General features: G+C 41.0%; 1 protein-coding gene across 1 annotated transcript in view; it reads right to left on the reverse strand.

Moving 5' to 3' along the window:
• OTOA (otoancorin) overlaps nucleotides 1-23,454 on the reverse strand; it is a 67,699-nt gene that overhangs the window by 29,538 nt on the left and 14,707 nt on the right. The window contains 9 exon segments of the mRNA XM_077141562.1: nucleotides 74-147; nucleotides 3,290-3,407; nucleotides 3,597-3,655; nucleotides 6,138-6,278; nucleotides 7,442-7,609; nucleotides 10,681-10,896; nucleotides 13,058-13,181; nucleotides 22,059-22,065; nucleotides 22,190-22,358. Coding sequence (XP_076997677.1) covers nucleotides 74-147; nucleotides 3,290-3,407; nucleotides 3,597-3,655; nucleotides 6,138-6,278; nucleotides 7,442-7,609; nucleotides 10,681-10,896; nucleotides 13,058-13,181; nucleotides 22,059-22,065; nucleotides 22,190-22,358 — 1,076 coding nt within the window.

Here is a 23,454-nt window from a genome sequence, read left to right on the forward strand (position 1 = left end):
ACCCAGGGAAGAGAATCATGTTGGTGATCCCCAACTACGGCTGAGCCGGAAAGGGGGGTCAATGTTCACTTACGGGAGTGTGATCAAGAGAAAAGGTGGCAGAGAGGACCTGGAAACTTCCCAGTATTTCCATGCCAAACAATTAACCTAAAAGAATGGAGCAGCGCTATCAATTCAGTTTAATAATAATAATAATAACACAGATAGTGCTTTTTGTGTGCCAGGCATTTTATCTATGCTCACATATTTGATATAACATCCTATAATATAGGTATCATTACTGTGCCCATTTTATGAATGAGGAAGTAAAAGCAAAAAATAATAAGATGAACACAAAAATTTAAGTATGAGGATGCTTATCATAGTTTTGTTTATAACTACAAGAAAGTGAGATGTAACCCTACTATCCTTCAGTAGGGGATTGGTTAAGTAACTTATGATAAGTCCAAACAATGGAAGATTATGCATCTATTTTTTTTTTCAACTGGGCAGGCACTGGGAATCGAACCTGAGTCTCCAGGTATGGCAGGTGAGAATTCTGTAAGAGCCACCATTGCATCACCCTATTTTGTTTTAATAATATAAATTTATATACATTACCATAGAATAACATCCATACCCTATTTTATATGTGTGTGTAGGTGTGTTCTACAAAATGAAACAGATCAATATGTCTAGTATGAGCTCACTTGTGCTTTTAAACAATGCATAGACACGAAAAAGTCTTGGAGTCACCTTTTCACTGTGATTATCTCTAAAGCAAAGTTTCTCACTATTGAAAATTTTTTCTTAATGATAGTGAAATGCACATAACATAAAATTTACTATTAGTGACATTTAGCACACTTACAAAGTTGTGCAGCCATCACCTCTATCTAGTTTCAGAATATTTTCATGACCCCAACAGGAAACCATGTAACCAATTAAGCAGTCACTCCTCAATCCCTCCTCTCCTCAGCTTCTGGCAACCACTAATCTATTTTCTATCTCTATGGATTTACCTATTCTGGATATTTCATACAAGTGGAATCATAAGATATGTGGCTTTTGTGTCTGACTTTATTCACTTAGCATAGTGTTCTCAAGGTTGATCCATGTTGTTGCAAGTATCAGAACTTCATTTCTTTTTATGATCAAAAAATATTCCACTGTACGGACATTCCACATTTTATTTATCCATTCATCAGCTGATGGACATTTGGGTTGTTTCTATCTTTTGGCTATCAAGAAGAAACACTATTGGCATTTGGGGTGGGATCATTCTTTTTTGTGGGGGCTGTCGTGTGCATTGTAAGATGCGTAGCAGCATCCCTGGCCTCTACTTCTCTAGATGCCAGCAGCACACTTGAGACCAGATGTAACAATCAAACCTGTCTCCAGACATTGGCAAATGTCCTCTGAGGGACATAACTATCCCAGTTGAGAATCACTGCTTTTAGAGGAAAGTTTGGGAAATTTTACTTTCTATATTTTGTTTCATTTTTTTTTATGATTATGCATTTTCAGCAAAAATGGAGAAAATCGAGATGAATTTTCTAATTATCTTGTATTTGAAGGTTTTGAAAACTGGGGAGACCCTGGGTAATTGACTTGGTTGAGTCAACTCTTCCAGCTTGAATATGGAGGACTTCTTCAAAGCAGGTCCGACTTTCCTCAAAACAGCAAACCACTATCAGCTTCCCAGCCTGGCCAGGACTTTCAATATAGTGCAGTGATTTTCACTTTGAAACTGGCTAAAATGGTAAATTCTAGGACTTCACCTTAGACCTGTTAAACTGGAAACTCAGGGGTGCCCCACCCCACTGTCTGTTTTCATGAGATGTTAATGCAAACTCAAGTTTTAGAATCACTGATTTAACAGATAATCAAGGGAATGATGGAGTTTCACCAAAATTTTGCATAATCCTCTAATGATCTCAAAGAATTATACACAAAGCTTTACTCTTCCTGCCTTTGGGGAAGATAATTCACTGTTCAGAAACTTATAATTCAGGTCTGATACACACTTAGGGCCAGAATTGAGAAGTTGGCTTCCATATTGTCCTGGTTGCTTTCTCAGGTTCACACTCAAAGCCCAAAAATTGTTTGCTCACAAGGCACATTTGTACTTGCTTAGATACTGTGAAAAGTCAGTTACTTGGAAAATAACAAGCGTTGGTAAGGATACAGAGAAATAAGAACCCTTGCACATTTTCTCTGGGAATGCAAAATGGTGAAGCCATTCTGGATATCAGTTTGGTGGTTCCCCAGAAAGTTGAACATAAGATATGTCCTGGCAATCGCACTTCTTGGTATATACCCAAAAGAACTGAAAGCAGGGATTCAGACAGATATTTGTACACCAATGTCCACAGCAGCATTCTTCACAATAATCAAAAAGTAGAAGTAACCCAAGTGTCCATTAATGGAAGAATGGATAAATAAAACCATTTTGTACACACACACACACACACACACACACACAAACTGGAATATTATTTTGCTATAAAAAGGAATGAAGTTCTAATACATGTTACAACATGTATAAACCTTGAAAACGTTGTGTTAAGTGAAAAAACCATTCATTAAAGGTCAAATATAGTATGATTCCACTTACATGAAATTCCACCAGACTATGCAAATTCACAGAGACAGAAAATAGAGCACAGGTAGGGGCATTAAGGAGGTAATGGGTAGAATTTCTGTTTATGGTGATGGGAAAGTTTTGGTAATGGGTGGTGGTGACAGTAGCACAACATTCTAAATTTAATTAGTACCGCTGATTTGTATACTCAAAAATGGTTAAAGTGGGAAATGTTATGTTGTATATATAGCCTATATACATAATATGTATAATATAATAATAAAAATTTTATTAAGTCAATCCAGCCTCTGATCTCTCCAGAGCATTAAAGAGTATCCATAACAGTTTGAAAAAAATGGCATTTTAAATGAAAAAGAAAATGTTCTTAGAGTATGTTCCCCATTAAGGCTGCCCCTGGAAAGGATAGGAACGTTAGAAGAAGGATTAAATTCAGTCCCAGGAAAACATAATTATGAACATGCAAACATATTTTAAGGTTCAATGTGAGTATGGAAGAACCAATCCGTTGAAACTTTGGCCACAAAGATACGAGTGTTTGGATCTTTTGAAAAAGATCTGGAGAAAACCCGGCTTAATATTTGGCCCCAAATTATCACTTATGTCTGAAGAGATCTGGCATAAAAATCTTCAGCTGCCATGATCAAGCAAGGCCCAGCGACTGGGGTAGGGAGAGAGGAGAGAAGCAGGAAAGTGCCTTAATGGTACCTGGTATGGTGACAGTAGGGAGAGGTTGTCCTCAAAATGCTGGAAATGGGCCAGAAAGGCGTCTGCACTCATGCCTTCAAGGTGCGAGCACGTCACACCTTTGACCAGCTGCCCCATACTAGAAAACAAAGCAAGGGCCAGGAGAAGGCAATAGGAAGAGAGGGAGGAGAGAAGGAACAAAAGACGGAAGATTAGGTCTGACCCGGGTGAATGTGGCTGTCCAACTCTCCCCCCTGGGAACTTAGTTTGCTCTGGGGTGAGGCTCCACAGCGCTTTTCAGCCCCCAGGCTGAGCTGCCTTCTCCTACCTCAGGAGCTCGCCTGGTCTTCTGGCCGCCTGTGACAGAAGCTCATACAGGAACAAGGCCTGAGGGAAGAGAATGACTGGCAGTGCTGATGGAGCCCTCACTGTGTGCCCGGCACCAGGAGGCCCTGTTGGGGAGAAAAGGAAGCCTAGGAAGCTACATTACCTACCCAGGACCATGCAACTGGCAAGTTGCAGAGCTGGGACTTGAACCGGTGTCAATGTAATTCCAGCACCTATGCCCTCACCCCCCAGGTGATTCCCTCCGCTCAAGGAGGAGAGTGAGGAGCAAAGTCACCGGGCAGCGAGGCTGGAGCTTTGCCTGCTGTGCTTTATAAAGCTGTCGACCAGCTGAGAACTCTGTAGTCCCACCCACTGTTTCTTGAAAATGTAGTATCCCAGAAAGCAAGAGATGGGTGAATAGACCAAGATGGACCAGGAACTACTACCGATAAGGTGTCTCCTGCTCGCCACATGAACTCCCTCGAACTGTCCCTGATGAGTACTCAGAGAACAGTACACAACAGTCAGGGGTGTCATTTGTTTTAAGGAATGCAATTTTACAGAAAGCCTAACTTGCAGACACAATCAACTACAACATTCATCTATTTCATAGACTCTGAAATTTTGAACGTAATTCCCCAAACAGCATAAATTAGGAGCTAGAGTAAGGGAGAGGCATCTATGACATAGCAGCTAAAGAGTTTGAAGTCTCATAAAGGCCCTGGCAGAAGGAGTAGCAGGGGAGAAAGGTTCTGCATGTTCTATGTGTTCTAGATTTTCTAGGGCAACAGGGTCAATTTCTGTGGCCCTCTCACTGTCTTCCCAAGTCCAGAAATGGAAACTCCATCGCCTCACTGACTGAGACAAAAATATCTTGATGTAATCGTGGCAGGATATATTTTCCTAAATGAAAGCAACAAGATTTCCTGTCCAACATGCTCGTCCAGAACCTTGTCACTCCCCACATCAAGAGGTGGAGTCTGTGTCCCTCTACCCAAAGCTTGGGTGGACCTTTGTGACTGCCTCAACTAACAGGGTGCCACAGAAGTAATGCTGTGTGACGTCAAAGCTGGGTCACAAAAGGTATACAGCTACTACAGTGTTCTCTCTCTTGAGACACACATCTTGGGAGCCCTGAACTACCCATGTTAGAAGTCCAGCCACCCTGAACCTACCATGCTGGAGAGGCCAATGGACGTAGAGAGAGATGCCCCAGCCATTCAAGTCTTCCTAGCCCAGCCAGCTCCACGAATGATGGTACCTTCAGAGGATTCCAGCCCAGCCACCACCTGACCCAAGCCCCTTGAGAGACCCCAAGCCAGGACCCTTAGAACCATGAGAGAAAATAATAAAATGACTGCTACATTTTTAAGCCACTAAATTTGGAACGTCATCCTTGACTCCTTGACACTTGGCTCTCTTTCACACCCCACATCCAACCTGGCAACAAATTCTGTTGGTTTTTAAAACCTTTGAAATGGATCCTTTGTCACCGCCTGCATTGCCACCACTTGGTTCAAACCAACACCATCTCTTGCTTGGATTATGCAATAGGCTCCAAACTGGTCTTGCTCCTGACCCAATTCAGCTCCCTTATTGCAGGCAACTAAACCTTTTTTCAACCAAAAGTCGGAACGCACCCCTTCTTCTCAAAACCCTCCTGTAGCTCTCCGTCTCACTCAGAGTAGCAGTCAGAGTCTTCACAATGGCCCGCAAGTCCCTTCAGCCCCCCGGACTGCCTCACTCTCCCTCAGACACCAAGGTTCATGCCTGCATCACTGCCACAGCTCTACCTGTTTCCTCTGCCTGGAACTTACTTCCCCAGGTAGCCTCGTGGCCCTTCCCCACCTCCATCAGCTCTTTGCTCAAATGCTCTCTTTGGTGAGGTCATCTCTGATCACGGTCTAAAATTGCTCACTCCCCACTCTCTAAAATCCCTTGCTCCATTCTTTATTTTTCTCCTTAGCACTCATTACCATCTCATAGAATATATATTTCATTCACTAATCTTATTTCTTGTCTTTCACTAGAATGGAAGCTTCATGAAGGCAGGGGGGTTTGTCTCTTTTGTTCACATCTGCAATCCTAGCACTGTGAACCGTGCCTAGCACATGGTAGGCAGGTGCTCAATAGACATTTGGTGAATGAATAAAATGAATGGTTGGCTGAATGGAATGGAAGCCTTGGCATACCACTCCCAAGTGGCCTCGATGCTGGCAGCATTTAATAATACACAGAATAACAGCCAGTATCTATAACATACTTCTCACATACCAGGTGGAATAGGGATATGTCTGATATCACTGATTCTCTTGAGAAATTGAAACCAGGTAGGGAGAAGTAGCTTCCCCAAAGTTAGTAAATGGTAGAACTAGAATTCAGGCTCAGGTCTTATCTAACATCTCATCAATATGCTGTTCTCCCTGCTGGGTTTAATCACAAAGAATTCAATATCTCTTCCCAAACTGGCCTTAAGGTAGACCTTTCCCAGAAAAGAGAAAATAAGAAATACAGGAGCAATCTGTGGGTATCGTGGTGATACCTGACTTCTCCGAAGCTCCTTTTCCTTGAGGACTGAGGAGTTGAATCCAGGCTCCTTCCGTAAATCATAGAGAGACACTTCCTTAAAGAAAGAACCTTGTATATCCACAATGGCTGAGGCAGTATCCCCTGCTTCAATCACCTGCCAAAAGTTAGAAGAAATATGCCCAAAGCATTGGGCTTTGGGTAAAGACCAGGCATTGTGTCAAAGGCTTCATGAGCGATAAAACCCATCAGATCCACTCAGCAACCTGGGAGTATACCCATTTTATAGGTAAGGAAACTGAGGGTTGAAGAGTAACTGGTTGAAGGTAAATCCATAGAGACAGAAAGCAGACTGGTGGTTGCCAGGGTATTGGGGGAGAGAGGAATGGGGAATGAGTGCTTAATGAGCATGCAGTTTTCTTTTGGGATGATGAAGATGTCTGGAACTAGATAGAAGTTGTGTGATTGCACAACATTGTCACTGGGCTAAATGCCACTGACTTGTTCACTTTAAATGGCTAATTTTTAACAGATACCGAGTCTCTGTTTGGAGTGAAAAAAAAGTTTTCATAATGGATGGTAGTGATGGTAGCACTATATTGTGAACATCCTTAGTATCGCTGAATTTTGCACATAAAAGCAGCTAAAATGGGAAACTCTGTTGAATATATGCTACCACAATAAAAGTGGTTAATTTTATATCATGCAAATTTCACCTTAATAAAAAACAAAAGGTTTTTTAAAAAGTAATTGGCTGAAAGACAATAAGTGAAATTCACATCCAAGTCTGTCTCACTCCAAAATTCAAACTCTTTATTTTAACTGCATGTGCAACTGTTGTCTGTGAAGTGTTGGCGTTTAGGCCAAATCCTTTTGGTTTTGCTTCTAACATATTTTGCAATTGAACATAACAGGTCTGATAGAGTAGGATGGCCAAAAGACCCTCTACTAAGTGAGAAAAGGGAACATCGGTTTAACTTTGAGTCATGGAAGGGACTTTCAGAAGCATTCTAAGAACTTCAGGATTCATTTTTAGATTTGAGGAACAAACTAATCAATCAAGAAACCTGATGTAAGGAAAGCTTTCCGATTAGACTTGCTAGGAAACAGGGTGGGGTCTGGGAAGAAACACAGCATGACCAAACAGGCTCTTTCTGGGAAGTGGGGGGACGGGGTGGGGGGAGGTGGGACCATCAGGAGAAAGCATTCTCCAGGTTCAGAATGACCCCATACGTTAAGGGCCAAAGCCATCCCAGTCACAGAAAATCCCAAACCACATCCTCTACGAGCCACGTGGCTGAGGCCCAGACATCTTCTCACCTTGCTGAGGACGCCTTGCTGCTGAGCAGGTGACAGATCGGACATGTGCTGAGAGACGGGGCTTCTGAGGACCTGCAAGAGGTCCCTGCGGTCCATGCCATACAAGGCCTGGGTGCCCACCCCGGCCAGCAGCACACCCATCTGGCTGAGGTTGTAGAAGGACAGCGCCTGGGAGAGGACGGGCCACGGGGTGAGGCGCTGCTTGGGTCTCCCACCTCCAGACCTTTATGAAGCCCGACTGCATGGCAGGTGCCAGGCTGGGCACTAAAGGCACGATGATGAACAAGACAGAGGCTGCGCTCGCAGACCTTCCTCCCTTCTAACAGGAAAGAGGACTGACTACCAAAAAACAAGAAGCAGAAAACAGTTTGGCAGTTCCTCAAAAAATTAAACATAGAATTTCCATATGACTCGGCAAATCCACTCTTGGGCAAATATCCCATAGAATTGAAAGCATGGACGGGGACAAATACTAGCACCCTAACGTTCATAGTGGCATTATTCACAATAGATAAAAGTGGAAGTAACCCAAGTGTCCACCCACAGACGAATGGATAAACAAAATGTGGGGTATTATTCCACAGTAAAGGGAATGAAGTTCTGATACATGCGACCACATGGATGAACCCTGAAAACATTAAGTGAAAGAACCCAGACACAAAAGGACAAATATTGCATGATTCCACTTGTATGAAATACCTAGAAAGTGCAAATTCATTGAGACAGAAAGTAGATTAGAGGTTATGAGGACCTCTGGGGAGGGACTGGGGCATTGTTGCTTAATGAATACAGAGATTTGGGGTGATGAAACATTTCAGTAAGAGAAGGTGGTAATGGTAGCACAGCATTGTAAAAGTATTAATGCCGCTGAACTGCACACTTAGAAATGGTTAAAATGGCAAATTATGACATAAAAATATAAATGACTACAGTAAAAAATATAAAGAAGAATCAAGAAGTGTTGCTAAGGGCTTAGTTGGGATTGCTATGCTCTCTGAGCTACAGTACAAACACGGAAAACCTGTAGGCCAACAGCTAGCCAGAAGATGTGATTATCTTGTGTTTAAATTCACCTAATTGAAAACAGGTTAAAATTGGAGAAATTCAGATCTTTTTTTTTTCAATCTGAAGATGAGGCAATAATCAGCCCACATTAGCAACAAGTGTCAAGAGCTGAGCAGCAGCTGCCCCTTAGGATGAACGGGAGCTCTCAGTTCACCCAGCCCCTACTCTTTTCACCTCTGTCCACTGTCAGGAACTTGATAAACCCCGACCCTTGTCTGTCTCCATGGAGAAGCTTTCAGTTGAAATAAAGATTGTTCTGGATATAAATCCAATTTTTCATTTAAAAAAATATGATTATGGCTAAGTACCCTATCAGAGATCATACTTTTTAAAATTAAGATGCTGGATAATTTTCCATACAATCAGGGACCTGTCTTGGGTCTACGAAAAGATTTTTCAGTGGTTTCCCTTTGGTTATTGCCCACAGAACGGATAGTCTCTTGCTGACCTCTTGGCTTCTGAGCACAAGTTGCCTCACACCATGGTAAGACGACCCGGATATCAGGGAAGGGGTAACTGCTTTGTCTGGAAGGAAGCAGGACCCCTCGGCTCTCTAGAATCAAATTCACAGAGACCTGTCAAGGTTGACCCATGTGGCCCCAATGTCGGCCCAGAAAACAGGAAGGGCTAAAATGCCTTCAAAATAAAGTCACTATGTGGCTAGAAGGGACACGACCAGGGGAATAGCCCTGGCTCTGAGTGAGAAAGTAAAAGTGGGTGGGCAAAGGTCATAGGATCCCGATTGTGAGAGTGACACCTGGGAGTTAAGCAAACAGGCTCCAAAGCGAGATGTCTAGGTTCAATACCAGTTATATTCCTTTATGTGGCCTTGGCAATCCACTGACACACTCTGTGCTTCGTGCGGATGGCCTGAAAAATGAAGATTATAAGAATACTGACCTCACAGGGTTGCTGGGAAGATTACATTCTTGAAGCAGTTGGAACTGAACCTGACACACACCAAGTGTTTAATAAATATTTATTATTATCACCATGCTGGAAATGGTCCCAATCCAATCCTCATAGGCAGTTTACATCCTCAGAAGTGGCTACTAATGTGAACTGAGAAAGCGGATATCGAAAAGTTTAAGGCTCATATGACCCAGCAATACCATTACCAGGTACTCAGAGGACACGAGGGCAAGGACACAAATGGACATTTGCACACCAATGTTTATAGCACCATTATTTACAGTTGCCAAGAGAAGGAAACAGCCCAAATGTCCATCAACAGACGAGTGGCTAAACAAGCTGTAGTATATACATACAATGGAATATTATGCAGCTGTAAGACAGAATAAAGTCAGGAAGCATGCAACAACATGGATGGACCTTGAGGACAATATACTGAATGAGATTAGCCAGAAACAAAAGGACAAATACTGTATGGTCCCACTGATATGAACTAACATTAATGAATGAACTTGGAGAATTTCAGTTAAGAACAGAGGTCATCAGAAGTTAGAAATAGGGCAGAGATTGGGTAATTGGAGCTGAAGGGATATAAAGGGATTTAATCTTGTTCTCCCTTAATGGCATGGTATTGACACGGTAATTAAAATAACAAAAAAAAAGTTTAAGGCTCAAATTGCTGGAGCCTAGGGCCCTTTTAACTCGCAGCACAGGAGACTAATTTCCCAGGAAGAAGATCCATTTCCCACTCCCAGAAGCAACTAGATCATGGATTACAGCTCCTACCCCCTCCAAATGGAAATTTCTGCAGTGACAATTCCTTCCCTGCAGCCCAAGACTAGAATAAAATGGCATCATCTCTGATTCCAGGATGAGGGACGTATTAGCAGCCTCAACAAGCAAGAAAATTCTGAGGTAGATCCCACACTTCCATCAACAACTCAGTGAAAGCTAACACTTGTTGAGCTCATATTCTCAATGAAATGAGAGTCGTCCCAACCTCTATATGTATACGAACTTGCATCATCCTTGCAACAATCTATGGGTGAAGTACTATTGTTATCCTCATTTTACAGATGGGGAAACTGAGGCCACGAGAAGTCAAGCAAACTGCCCAGTGACACACAGCTGGCCGAGTGAGGATCTGAACCAGCCAGTCCTGCTCGTTACTCTCCTCCTACTAACTGGGGAGCCCCTGCTTTGCGCATATAACTGGACTTGGGTCTCGAGCAATTAAAGAAGAGTTAGAAGCTCCAACTGACCTTCTCCTGAGCCAAGTATTTGGCTGACAAGAGGATGATCTGGCTCTTGGCCCAGCCGGAGACCTGGTTGAGAGTGGAGATGGCATTGTGCACAGCCTCAGGGGACAGGGACTCCAGTTGGCTGTAGGTCAAACCCACCACCGCATCCGACAAAGAGCCCAGCGTCTCCTCGAGGGTGTGGTTCTCCATGGCAATGTCCAGGAGGTCAGCTTTGAGCTGGAAAGGGAGCAAGCTGAGAATGAGGGTCCACAGACACCCAGGGGGTTGCTCCCTGACTGCAGCCCCCTGCAACACTCTCCCCCCATCTTGCCCGTGAAAGACTCTGGGCCCAGAGACAAGAGGGAGAGGCCCCTTCCAGCCCAGGCTGTGAACACGCCCCTGGAAACCAAGTCCCCCCACCTCGCCTTTAATCAGCCACAAATTCACATTGTGCTTCGTTTAAACACCAATGTGTTACTGAGTCGACTTTAAAGTCTGGCAGAAGGAGATTCTGTTCGCTTCACCCACAGCCTGACCACACACACTATCATGGTATCTACTTTCCTTTTGTGACTTTGAACTCTATATCCACACGCATGGTTGTTTTTCATGCATGAAATATCCAATTTCTTCATGATAATAATTAATCTGCGTAAAAGGAATTCTCAACAGTACAAGAAACTAAAAGACTCCAAACCATCTTATTACACACAAATAGCTACAATTAGCAATTGGTTGGGTATGCTTCCAAAACATTTTAGGCTGACAGAAAGCGTATGTACTTTTTACATAGCTGTAATAGGAAGGGAAATGAAATTTTCCATTCTACATTATTCACTTAAAATTACCTCTTAAACACGTTTGCGTGTTTCTATAATCACCTTAATGATAATTGTTTTATAATATGCCTGCCTGGTTATAGTCACAAATAATTTCCAACTGTTTCCGGTGATAAATCTGACTATTATAGCATGAGCTCTGTGCCAAACCTGACCACAATAGGTCACGTTTTAACAGCTGATTTTGTATGAGCAATGTAGCCATTCTGTTCCGTTCGAGGCAATACTGGAATAGCCACTAGGGGGCAGAAGAGTGAAGTAGAAGACATTTAACCGTCGCAGCCCTGGGGTTCTCTGAATTCAGCAAATCCCTTTCCCCTACCACGTCTGTAAAGCAAAACAGGGGCGTCAGCAGCAGGTGTCAAAGTGTGGACCTCAATCCTGCAGCATCAGCATACCTGGGAACTTGTTGGAAGCGCAAATTCTCAGGCCCCAGCCCAGTACTAGGGAATCGAAGACAGAACCCAGTAACCTCCATTTTAGCAACCCTTCTGGGTAACCCTGGGGCACCCTCAGTTTGGAGAACCACTGGCCTAAAAGGAGTCTCTCACATTCTCTCTGTCTCGATTGCCTCTGGCTTTCTTCCTAGTCAGGGTTGCCACAGCTACCCTTGTGGCCATAAAATATATTTATTTTCTTATTTTTGCATGGGCTTTCCTGAGAAAGATTCTTTTCCTTGAAAACAAAAACATGCATCGACCAAGCTAGAGAGCTATTATGTCAAATGTCACACGTGACTGAGGATTTCATGGATATATATATAAAAAGTCACTGTGGAATTAGCGACGGCTTTATCAATAATTTATCAAAGTTGTCTTTAATATTGCCGTCACGTCATCTTTTCAGCAGAAATGAAATGAGACAGACCAAAAGGATGTAATGGCGGGGGTAGAATTGAGACTTTGAGAGAAGGAAGAAGAGAGAGCTACAAAGGGGGGGAAGGGAAAATGAGGCAGCTTGGATTTGCCCATTTGTCCAGAACCCTGGTCTAGGAACTCAGTAAATATCCAGTAATTCAGGGTTTGCAGCCCTGGACTCACCCGGGGAGCTTTTAGAACACACACACCCAGGCCACACCCCGAGCAATACTCAGAAACTCTGGGTGGAACCTCGTATGGTGTAACTACTGCAAAGCCAGGGGCGAGAACCACGGTGCTCATCTCCTTGCAGCTCTCTGCAATATAACTTCAGCACCACCCAGACGCTTGCTCAAAACGCAGAGTCTCAGCCCCATCACAGAATCTCCAGAATCTACTGAATCAGAATCTCCATTTAAGAGCCCCATTTAATATGCATAATATCGTTATGCATATTAAAACTTGAGATGGCTGCTTTGGGTTGGATTTTTTTAATTACCCGAGGTTTTTTCCTATACTGTTTTCCGTCATTTCTCCTCATTTTAAGCTCATCCCAGTATTTGAGATCCCATCTGCTGTGGCCGGACTCACATTCCAATCCACCCTACACATTTCCTCTCAAAGGCCAGGCAAAGCTGTTCTCCCATTTCTGTGGCAGGTGGAACCAAGGTGCAAACCCCGGGGCCTCACATCCCTTTGCACCTTCTGAACACCAGCCTGGAAGCCCCTCAGGTGGCTGCACTTGATCATCTGATGAAGGAGGACTTGGGCCATGGTGGAATCCAGCAACTCCAGGTTGTCGTAGAAACATACCAGCAGCCCCAACCTGTGAGAGGAGACAAGGGAGGCTGACAGGGCGCAGGGCTGGGGGGTCAAGGCCATGGCCCCGCCCCAGTCAGAACCAGTGAGGTCGTGGTCGAAGCAGCCGCTGCTTCCGGGCAATGGTGCTGAGTCCTTTCCCTGGATCATCCCAGCACAACAACCCTTACCCCCATTTCACAGAAGGACAAACTGAGAACTGAGACTCAGAGAAATTAAGTGACTGGCCCAAGGCAAGAAAAGGAGCTGAGGCTTAGCACATCCAACCACATCTCCCATCCTCCAAGGACAGTAAAGGGCACCAGAAAGAGGGGTGCTGAGTTAGTCACAGAGAACTTCCATTATCAACATGCAGATAAGGGGCTTGTCCACTTTGAGGGATCCTCTGAGATAGAGATGTATGTCCAGGATGCCATTACTACCTACCCATCCAGATTTACTTTGGAAGGCAAAAAAAAAGAAGAGGCAGAACAGCGTGGTGGCAGAGGTGGGATTTGAACCCTGGTCTAGCTGGGTACAATACACCTAATAGTGAGGAACACAGATGCAGGTCAACTGGGGTTTGAAGCATAGCTCCCCAGTGAGTTACGTAACTTCTCTGCAATGTTGCATTGCTTGCTACACTCAATTGTGCAATGCACACCATGTACAACTGTACAGGGTGTCCCTCTCTCTCTGAATCTTTAATAAAAGGGAGGTTTGCTTTGTTCATCACAGTACATCATAATGAATATGATGAATGAGGGGATGAAGATTATCTTGAGAGTCAAATGAGAAGACGTAACCAAGAAATCAGGATTTAAGGGATGATTTTGATAACTGAATCATTATACAGACATTCCTTTTTGCTTTCTGGTATACTGGAGTAGACCGAGGGAAATTCCTGAAATCTCTGAATTGTAATCGAGCTGCCTTGATCTCTGATAATGATTGTGCAGCCTTTATCTTCTACCCCTGTGGTTGTAAAAACCTTGTGACTAACCTTCACTTGTGCCCAGTTATCCAGTTTTTCAACTTTAGAGTCTTGTAATCACTAAAGACAGCCCCTAATGTTTAATGAAAGGTCTTGGGTCAGCCCAGAAATAACCCACCCCAAGTCCAGTTGTCTGGATGACCAAGACTGGATCTAACCAAAATGGACCCGCCTGACATGCACAGTAGCTTAGACTTGAACCTACAAATCACCTAGACCTCATTCTACCATTTTCTTATATATGTTCTGTGACTAAGCATGTAATCAATCTGCGCATGCTCAATAATTAAATTATCTCAATAATATCATCTGGGTTCCCTGTGCTCATTATCTTAAAACCTGCCCATCTTTTCTCTAACAAAACTATCAGAATTACTGGAGTTCAGACAGTCAGATTTTGGGCCACTAGACCACCTGCTCTCCTACAAAGCGCCTAGTAATAAACTCTTTCTTTCTTTGAAACCCCAGTGTCTCAGGAATTGGTTATTGAGTGCATCGGGCAAAAGAATCCAAGGCCTTTGCCCAGTAACCACTGGACAAATGTCCGAGGCTCCCAGCCCCAACAGAGCAGGTAAGCCAGGTAAATGAGCCCTTTGTGGCCACTGGACTGAATTTAGTCTAGAGGCTCAGCCATGGGGGGTCTCGGGTCTGCCGCCACTCCAGAGACTTTTGGTGCCTTAAAAGGCTTCAAAGAGAGACAACTGTTTCCAGTCTCACGTCCAGACATCTGCCTGGGTGAGTGGGTCATAAGGGTAACAGTAGATGAGGGAGTAAACATGGCGGTTTGTGTCTCCTTGGCCTGGGCCTGAGTCACACTTCCAGTACAGTCCCTTTGCTCTGACCTCTACATCTGCTTCTGGGAACCACACTACACGGGGTTTGAGGCCCTGACCTAAATTTGTCTGTTGAGTACACGCCTAAAAAATGGAGTAATCCAACAATTAAGTGGTATTTAATGAAATTAAGTAGGCCTGTTTAAGTACTGGTGGTGTGTTACCTGGGTAAAGTAAAAGTTAATGCTTGTTTAATTGTTATTCAGTGTGTTAAGCATTTAATACCTATTTAATTGTTAGTTGGTATATTCAGTCTAGTTATTAATTGGTGTGTTACTTAAATATAATAAGTGTTAAGTGTCTGTTTAAACTTATTGATTGGTATGTTCCTGCATTTGTATTGGTCAAATGTTCCTAACTGGTTACTGATTATGGAAATTCTTTTTAAAAAGAACCTTTGGGCTGTATTGAAAATTGGAAAGATTTTATTTACGAGTCTATAAGAAACGCTGGCCTCAAAATGATTTTAAATGAAAATATTACCATAACAATTGAATTAAAGATATTACAGTTAAAAATTGTTCTGCCAAAACGTGAAAATGGGATGAGACAATATATTCAATTCTTTATTTGTCACTCTCAAATGTATTTCTTTGTTTCTGTTTCTTGTGTAACTAACTTTCTATGTTTGTCTGTCTGCCTATTCAATGTTTATTCTCATACCTCGAATGGTAATAACAAAGTAACAAAAATTATTTTTTAAAAACTGTACTGGAATTGCTTAAGAAAGAAATGGGTGGTTTTATATAAATTTTATATAAATTAGTACTTCTGAAGTAAAAGAGTAAAAAGAGAAAAACTGTCTGAATGGCAAGATTCAAAACCTTAGTTTTGTAATTACCGTAAGCAAATCTGGACATTAGAAAGAAACTACTCTGGTATTTCCCTAAGGCAGCAGAAAACTGCCAAAGGGTTGCCTTTGGAAGAAACAAAGACCATTTCCAATAGTCCTAGTCACAGCTTTCATTAAAGTAAATCTAACAATTGGAGATAGTTAAAGAAGGGCACAAGAACTCTCAAAATCCCATGGTCCTCACCTAAAACTTTCAAATCCAAGCTCAGAGAGCCTGGTTTATTTCTGTCCAACCTAAAGCAGTCATGGGAAGGGGAGGTCTAGGCACAGAAAGATATGGGGAGGTGTGGTTTAGAATTCTTTTTTACTGAGCCTGGGAATTAGAAATGGTAAGCATAAAAAAAAAGTGCTACAGAATAGGCTATGTTTGTTAATATTATTTCTTTCCAGTACCTTTGCAATGGTAACTGTAGGAATCAGATCGTTATAAAAATATAAATATCCTTGAGACAGGAGAAACTAAAATATTTAATTACCAACTTTCAGTAAATAAATTGAAAGATCTTTGAGAGACAAGGAAAAGTTTTCCTGGATTTAGGCTTGGGACAAATTAAACAAGTATACTTTCCAGTATTACATAGTCAATGTACTTTGAGATTGTTTGTATTTCAAGATATTATGAACTTATTGTTTTCAACCTCCAATAAAAGGAAGTTTATGATAAATTTTGAATTGAAGAAATGTGATTTTATTCTGCTTAGGTATGTACTCCCTAAATTTACATAAACTTACTGATAAAATAAGCTAGTATTATAAATACATTCTCAAAATTCCTCTTAAAAGAGCCTAACTAGATAGAAATAAGTTACATAAACTGAGAAATGTATCTGGTAATAATAATACATATAAAGTATAATAAATTCTAACATATACTAATGCTCAAAACATATCCATTTAAGAAATCAGTCAAGTTTAGTAAGAAATATAAATAGATTTTTTAATAACCTTGATTATCTGGATTTCAAAGAATCTGGCTTTTGGTTACTTGGCCATTTGTTATCTCAGTATGTGAAAGAATTTGAATTTGCAGTGGTTTTATTAATGTCAATCAGAATATTTCTGTTAGTAAATGCTGTCACAAATAGAGAAAACCTAATTCTTAGCTTCAAAGAGTTTATATTCTAGTTAGAATATACTTGTACAAGAGTGTACTGTAAGACAATAGGAATGAAGGAACAAAAGTGCTGAAAGGATGATAATAGCAGATATATAAAGACCTAAGAGGACGTCATAGAAGAGATGACATTTGTAAGGCCTTTAACAAGAAACTAGCACTTAAATAGAGCTCTGAATTACTATTTTTTAGAAGCCATAACTTAATTTTATGAACTAACACATTCCTGGTATTATTTAGCAGTTGGAAATAATGTAAAAGTTTGAGTTTTTTCTGTATATAAATTCCTTAAATATCAAAAAGTTGATTATATTTCAAACTCAGGGCTTTTCTCAAGGTAGTGCTGAATTGGACTGAGAGATTTTAGGCATATTGCAAAGTAATCATTTGTGTGTTCTCAGTATAAAGTATATAGATGCACGGCTGTGTACCAAACCCAAGCAAAAATTTCTTCCTTTCTCCATTATTTTGTGGTATCTCTGTCTCTTCTCCCCTTCATGAATACTGTTATTGGAAAGAAGTATGCAGGTTCAAAAGCTTTGTGAATTGATTATCAAATTTATTCCTGATTATGTGCTGTCTGGATAAATAAAAACTATAGATGGAATATATATGGCAGGTGATAAAAAGTTAGTGAAATGGAATTTGTTATAGTCATTGCTAACTTACAAGCATTGAATGAACACAGAAAGTAGTAGAAAGTTGGAGGAAGTAAATTTTGTCTGTTATGGTCATGGTTGACTATATGCTCTGAATGAATGCAGAGAGTTGTAAAAAAAGAAAAAGGAGTCTATGAAAGTGAATTGTCTGTCACAGTCAGTGCCAACCAAAATTTAATAAATCTGTTTATCATATATTTCAAAAAAGAAAGCTTTAGTGTCAAGTCGGGTATTCATACAAAACTAAAATTTAGCTTTCCCCCTGTCAAAATAACATGGACTGTGTGCTGGTTTGAAGGGATCATGTACCCTATAAAAGCCATGTTTTAGTCCTAACCCATCTCATGGAGGCAGCCATTTCTTTTAATCCCTATTCAGTACTGTGGGTTGGAAACTTGATTAGATTATTTCCACAGAGATGTGACTCACCCAACTGTGGGTATTAACCTTTGATTAGAGGTAGATGTGACTCCACCCAATCTGGGCGGGTTTTGATTACTTTACTGGAATCCTTTAAAAAGAAGAAGCATTTTGGAGAGAGTCCCTTTTTTAGAGCCACCAGAACCAGGAGAGCCCACGCAGCCAGAGACCTTTGGAAAACATCCCTGGGTGAACTACATGAAACAAGAAGCCTGGGAGAGAAAACTAGCAGGCACCACCATGTTCACCATGTGCCTTTCCAGTTGAGAGAGAAATCTTGAATGTCATCAGCCTTCTTGAACCAAGGTATCTTTCCCTGGATGCCTTATATAGGACATTTCTATAGCTTTGCTTTAATTTGGATATTTTCACAGTCTTAGAACTGTAAACTAGCAACATAATGAATTCCGCTTTTTAAAATAAGCCATTCTGTTTCTGGTATATTGCATTCCAGCAGCTAGAAAACTAGAACAGATTTTTACTCTGCTCTTAATATAAAGCTTGCAAAAAAAAAAAAAAAGTTTTTCTTAATCATCCGAGTACTCTGTTTAGAAAACAAAGATTTTTACATCAGAATAAAATCCTTGTTAATGTTTATATTGGCCTTATCCTTTATTTCAGAAGACAAGTCTTCTCACTGTTAAGAGAAAACTGTTCTTTCACCTTGTAAAAGTAAGGTGCTAAAATAGTTTAATCTATTGCATAGGAGGTATTTGGGAAGTATTATAGTGTTTAAAAGGGATGTTCTATCTTCTTGCTGGTTAGATTTGTATAGGTAAAATAATACTACTCATATATTTAGAGACTCTTTAAAAGTCCTAAAAATTTGACAATGTTCTCACTGTCCACGTTATATCCTGACACTAACCTGCATGATATTAAGCAATGGTATGGTGTTGTTAGTCATGGTTTTAGTTATTCTTAAAAAGCTACAGATCATAGAAACAGCCAAATCATCACTTGCACTGCTTTGCTCTAATGCTTCTCTAAAAGTATACACTGTCAGCTATTGGTCAGAGCTCCATCTGTAACAAGGAAAGACTTGTGTAAAAGACAGGACAAATATACAAATTATATATTTTATCCGTTAATTAACATAACTATGGTAAATGTGGAAAAGTGAAACAACAAAACCTCTGCTATGTTTTGTTAATATAAAACAACTGTCATGTTTTTATTTCTGAAAGTAGCTTATTTTTAAATGCCTATAAAAATTAAAGCTTAGATTGTAAGCTTTCACTGTTATCTCTGAATTCCTAAATGCTTCACTCCTTGTATAACCTAATAGTTCCCTGGAACTTTAACTATCTGTGTGACACCTGAGATTCAGAATTAGTTACCCAGCTCTGAAAGTCAGCATAAAGTCCACACAGCAACTGATGAAAAAAAAAAAACTGAGAAAGATCAAATGCTGATTAAAGATATGACAAAACTGATCTAGTTAAAACTAAGGTAAGCCAATATACAAAGTTAAAAAATAATATCGTGTGTATTTTAAACTTTAACTTTTGTATGAAATAAAAAGAAAAATGTTTATTCCCTCCAAAATTTAAATTTTCTGTAGCACACTAAGTTAATCTATATAGTCAGTTTTTTAAACACCCTAATTCAGCTTTATTTGATATAGAACCTAGAATAAGGAATAAAATATTAATATTCTATACAAGTCAATGTTATACCATGATGCATTTCAGAGTATTTGGGGCAGAAAATGAAGTAGTGTTTGCAAAGTCCCTTGAGGGACTGGGAAAAATAGAACTATTGAACTTCCCCACCTGGGGAATTCCTGACATTTTCTTAAGCAAGAGGCGCCCTCAATTTAATAAGCCAAGGCTTATTAAAGGCTTATTTATTAAAGGCTTATTAAAGGCTTATTTTGAGGCTTACCCCTATGAAACTTATTTCTGTAATAGTAAACAGAACCTACTTATGATTAGTGCCTAAGAGTCATCTCTAGAAAATCTCTGCTATTGCTCAAATGTGATCTCTCTTTAAGTCGAACTCTGGCCTTCCCCACTATGTGGGACATAATTTCCAGGGGTGTAAACCTGGCCCTGGCCTCATGAGATTTAAGTTCCAAGGATGAGCCTGGCCTAGCATCATGGATGAACTGACCAAAAACGCAAAAAGAAATAGAATTTCAATAGCTAAGAGATTTCAAACCAAGTCAAGAGGTCATTCTAGGGGTAACTCTTATGCAAGTTTCACCAGATATTGCAAACGAGAGTCAAATAGGATGAACTGAGAAATCAGGATTTAAGGGATGATTTTGAATACTAAATCTTTATATAGATATTCTTTTTTTCCTTTCTGGAAAATTGGACTAGACAGAGGGAAATTCCTGAAACCTCTAAATTGTAATCCACCTGCCTTGATCTCTGATAATGACTGCATAGCCTTTATCTTCTGCCCTGGTAATTGTAAAAACCTTATAACGAACCTTCATTTGTGCCCAGATATCCAGTTTTTCAACTTCAGAGTCTTGTAATCACCAAAGACAGCCTCTAAGGTTTATTAATGAAGGGTCCTGGGTCAGCCCAGAACTAACCCACCCGAAGTCCAAAGATATCTTGATAACCAAAACTGGACCTAACCAAAGTGGGCCCACCTGACATGCACAGTAGCTTAGACTTTGACAACAAGTCATCTATACTGCATTCCACCATTTTCTTACATCCCTTCTGACTAAGCTTGTAATCTGCACATGCTCAATAATTAGATCACCTCTAATTATATCATCTGGAGCCACTGTATTCATTATCTTAAACCCTGCCCATCTTTTTCTCTAATAAAACTATCAGAATTTACTATAATTCAGGGAGACAGATTTTGGGCCACAAGGCCATCTCCTCTCCTACTACGTGCCTAGTAATAAACTCTTTTTCTCGTTGAGAACCCCAGTGTCTCAGGAATTGGTTATTGAGCATGTCAAGCAAAAGAATCCACAGCCTTTGTCCAGTAACAAAGAGACATGTCAACGGATTAGCATAATGCTTGGTGGACACAAAGCACTCATTCATTAATGGAGGCTCCTAGAGTTAGTATGAACTCATACTTGAGTATGAACTCAACTGGTCAGCCATGCTCTCAGAAAGACATTGACACATTCAGGCATATCCATAGGAGAACAACCAAGTCAGCAAAGTGCTCAAAAAATGCATCAGATAGGAAAGGGGGATGTGCTTAACCCTAAGAAAAGAAGACTCGGGGAAAATGAAGACAACAGTAATAATCAGCTTAAAAGCAATCTTTCTCGAGCACTTGCTACATGATGGGTGTATTTAAACCTTACAAGGGCCTCATCGAGGTCAGCAGATTATTATCTCCTATTTTACAGATGAATGGAGGCACAGAGGGGTGAAGCAACATGCCAAGGTCACATAACACCTAAGCGGCAGAGCCAGGAGTGAACCCAGGAAGTCTGTCTCCACGTGCATGCTGTTTTTGTGCAACCACTGAGAAATGGGAGTACTGCTAATGGGTGAAAATCACAAGTGATGAGGGAAAACTGTGTAGTAGTCTCATATGAGTACGTTCTTTAAAAAGTGGCCTATATGAAAGAATTTAAAGCAATATGGAGATGTCAGAGGAAACACTGTGATAGTAAGCTCTCCTAGAGATGGAGAGAAGAGGGCTTGCCACCCCTCCCCATGGCAGGTTCCCTCCCCTGACATTCCAAACTTGACATCTGCCCTTTCTGAGGTCATCAGGCTCAAAGCTCCTTGTCCTCTCTTACTGGAAAAAGCTCCTGGGAATCGTTACAACCTCTTATCCAGGGGCTCCCCACCTGAAGGCCTAGAGAATAAGGGGTTCACAATATGGGGGCCCACAAGCTATTTCCAACACTTGACCCAATCCAATGGAAGCACACCCATTCATCCTGAAATGGGCCAAGTACTGAGCATTTGCGCTAGCATCTTGGCACTTGCTAAGGTTGTATAAAATAACTAGCACATAAGAGATACTCAGAAAGCATTTGTTCCCTTCCCCAATTCATAACCCTTTCAAAGGGTGATGCCTCCTTGGGGAAACACCTTCCCTCAGATGCACAGAGAGATGTAGGTCTATTCAAGGAGATGGACCAGCCACTCTCCTCCCTCCCTTCCCAGGGTCTTTTGCTGCTCAGAGGAAGCTGGTGCTTAGATTGCATCTTGGGAAAGAACCTGAAGGCTCCAGAGCCTAGAGTCCTTGCCTGTGGATGGTTGAGGTATTTCTCATGTCAAAGTTGGAAGAGCCAATCTTCTCCAGAAACGCCTGGGCCAATTCCGGTGTGATATCATAAACCGTGTCCAGCTGCTTGGTGGCATTGTCGTAGCTGATAAACAGCCCAATCTGTCCAGCAGGGATGAGAAGATCAGTGAGGAGGGCTGAAGTGGTCCAGTGCAACCCCAGCCTGGAGATCTGTGCTATGTCCCACCCCAGACACCTGGATATGTTGGGTTCGCATTGGCACTGACTCCTTAATGATTGTAACTGCTATCTTGGTTTCTTTTCAGCCCAACTCTTATCTAGGAAGTTATTCTTTTTAAATATCTAAGCAGATGAACTCTTCTAAAGCTAATATTTGCAAATTTATTTCTATATTTGTTTTATTGGGGTCACAGAATGTGGTCCGTGAAAGTTCTGCTTTTAGGGAATCAGGTTTTTTTCAACAAATGAGAGAATCTGTAAATGGCCCTCAGGTGATGGAAAAGAGGGTGTGTCCTCTTTGTAATGCACAAAGTTTGGCATACAATATGTATATATATGTATACATACATTTGTATAATCAACTTTATTAAATATGTCATTCATAGTCTCCATATTGTTTACTTTCTTCCTGAATGCTCAAGGAAGTCATACTGAGGGTCTCTACTATTCTAGGGTTCATGTCTATTTTCCTTTGTATTTCTACCAAATTTTGTATTATGTATTTTTTTTAATTTTTTTTTTCTTTTGTATGCTATATGGCAGGGTCACATTTCATTCTTTTTCCATGTGAGTATCTCATTATTGCAGCACCATTTGTTGAATTTTTATTTGCTTGTTTTTGTTGGTTGGTTTGTTTTTTTGCGAAGTGCATAGGCCGGGAATCAAACCCGGGTCTCCCGCATGGCAGGCGGCATTATATATACTTTGGTGTAATGTTATTCTATGTTTGAAGGGGCTCCTAAAGTAAACCCCTTGAGGATAGTTCTGCTTGTCCACATAAAATTTCCTCATAGTGTTGGTTCTTTGGCTTTACCTCCCTGCTCTACATTTTGAAATGAAGAAAAAATTGCCTCTAGGTCCTAGACATTTTTCCCAATCCCTAAGAATTTCCTTCTTTCTACTTCCTGAAAGTCACTCAACATTGGGAAAGTAAAATGGAGGATTAACACTAGGATTGAGCATTATAAAAATGGGAAGACATCTGAAGTGCTTTCAGTCAACTGGGTGAAAGATAGGC

Source organism: Tamandua tetradactyla, chromosome 23 (genome assembly GCF_023851605.1).
Source record: "Tamandua tetradactyla isolate mTamTet1 chromosome 23, mTamTet1.pri, whole genome shotgun sequence".
In the NCBI taxonomy this organism is placed as follows: Eukaryota; Metazoa; Chordata; class Mammalia; order Pilosa; family Myrmecophagidae; genus Tamandua; species Tamandua tetradactyla.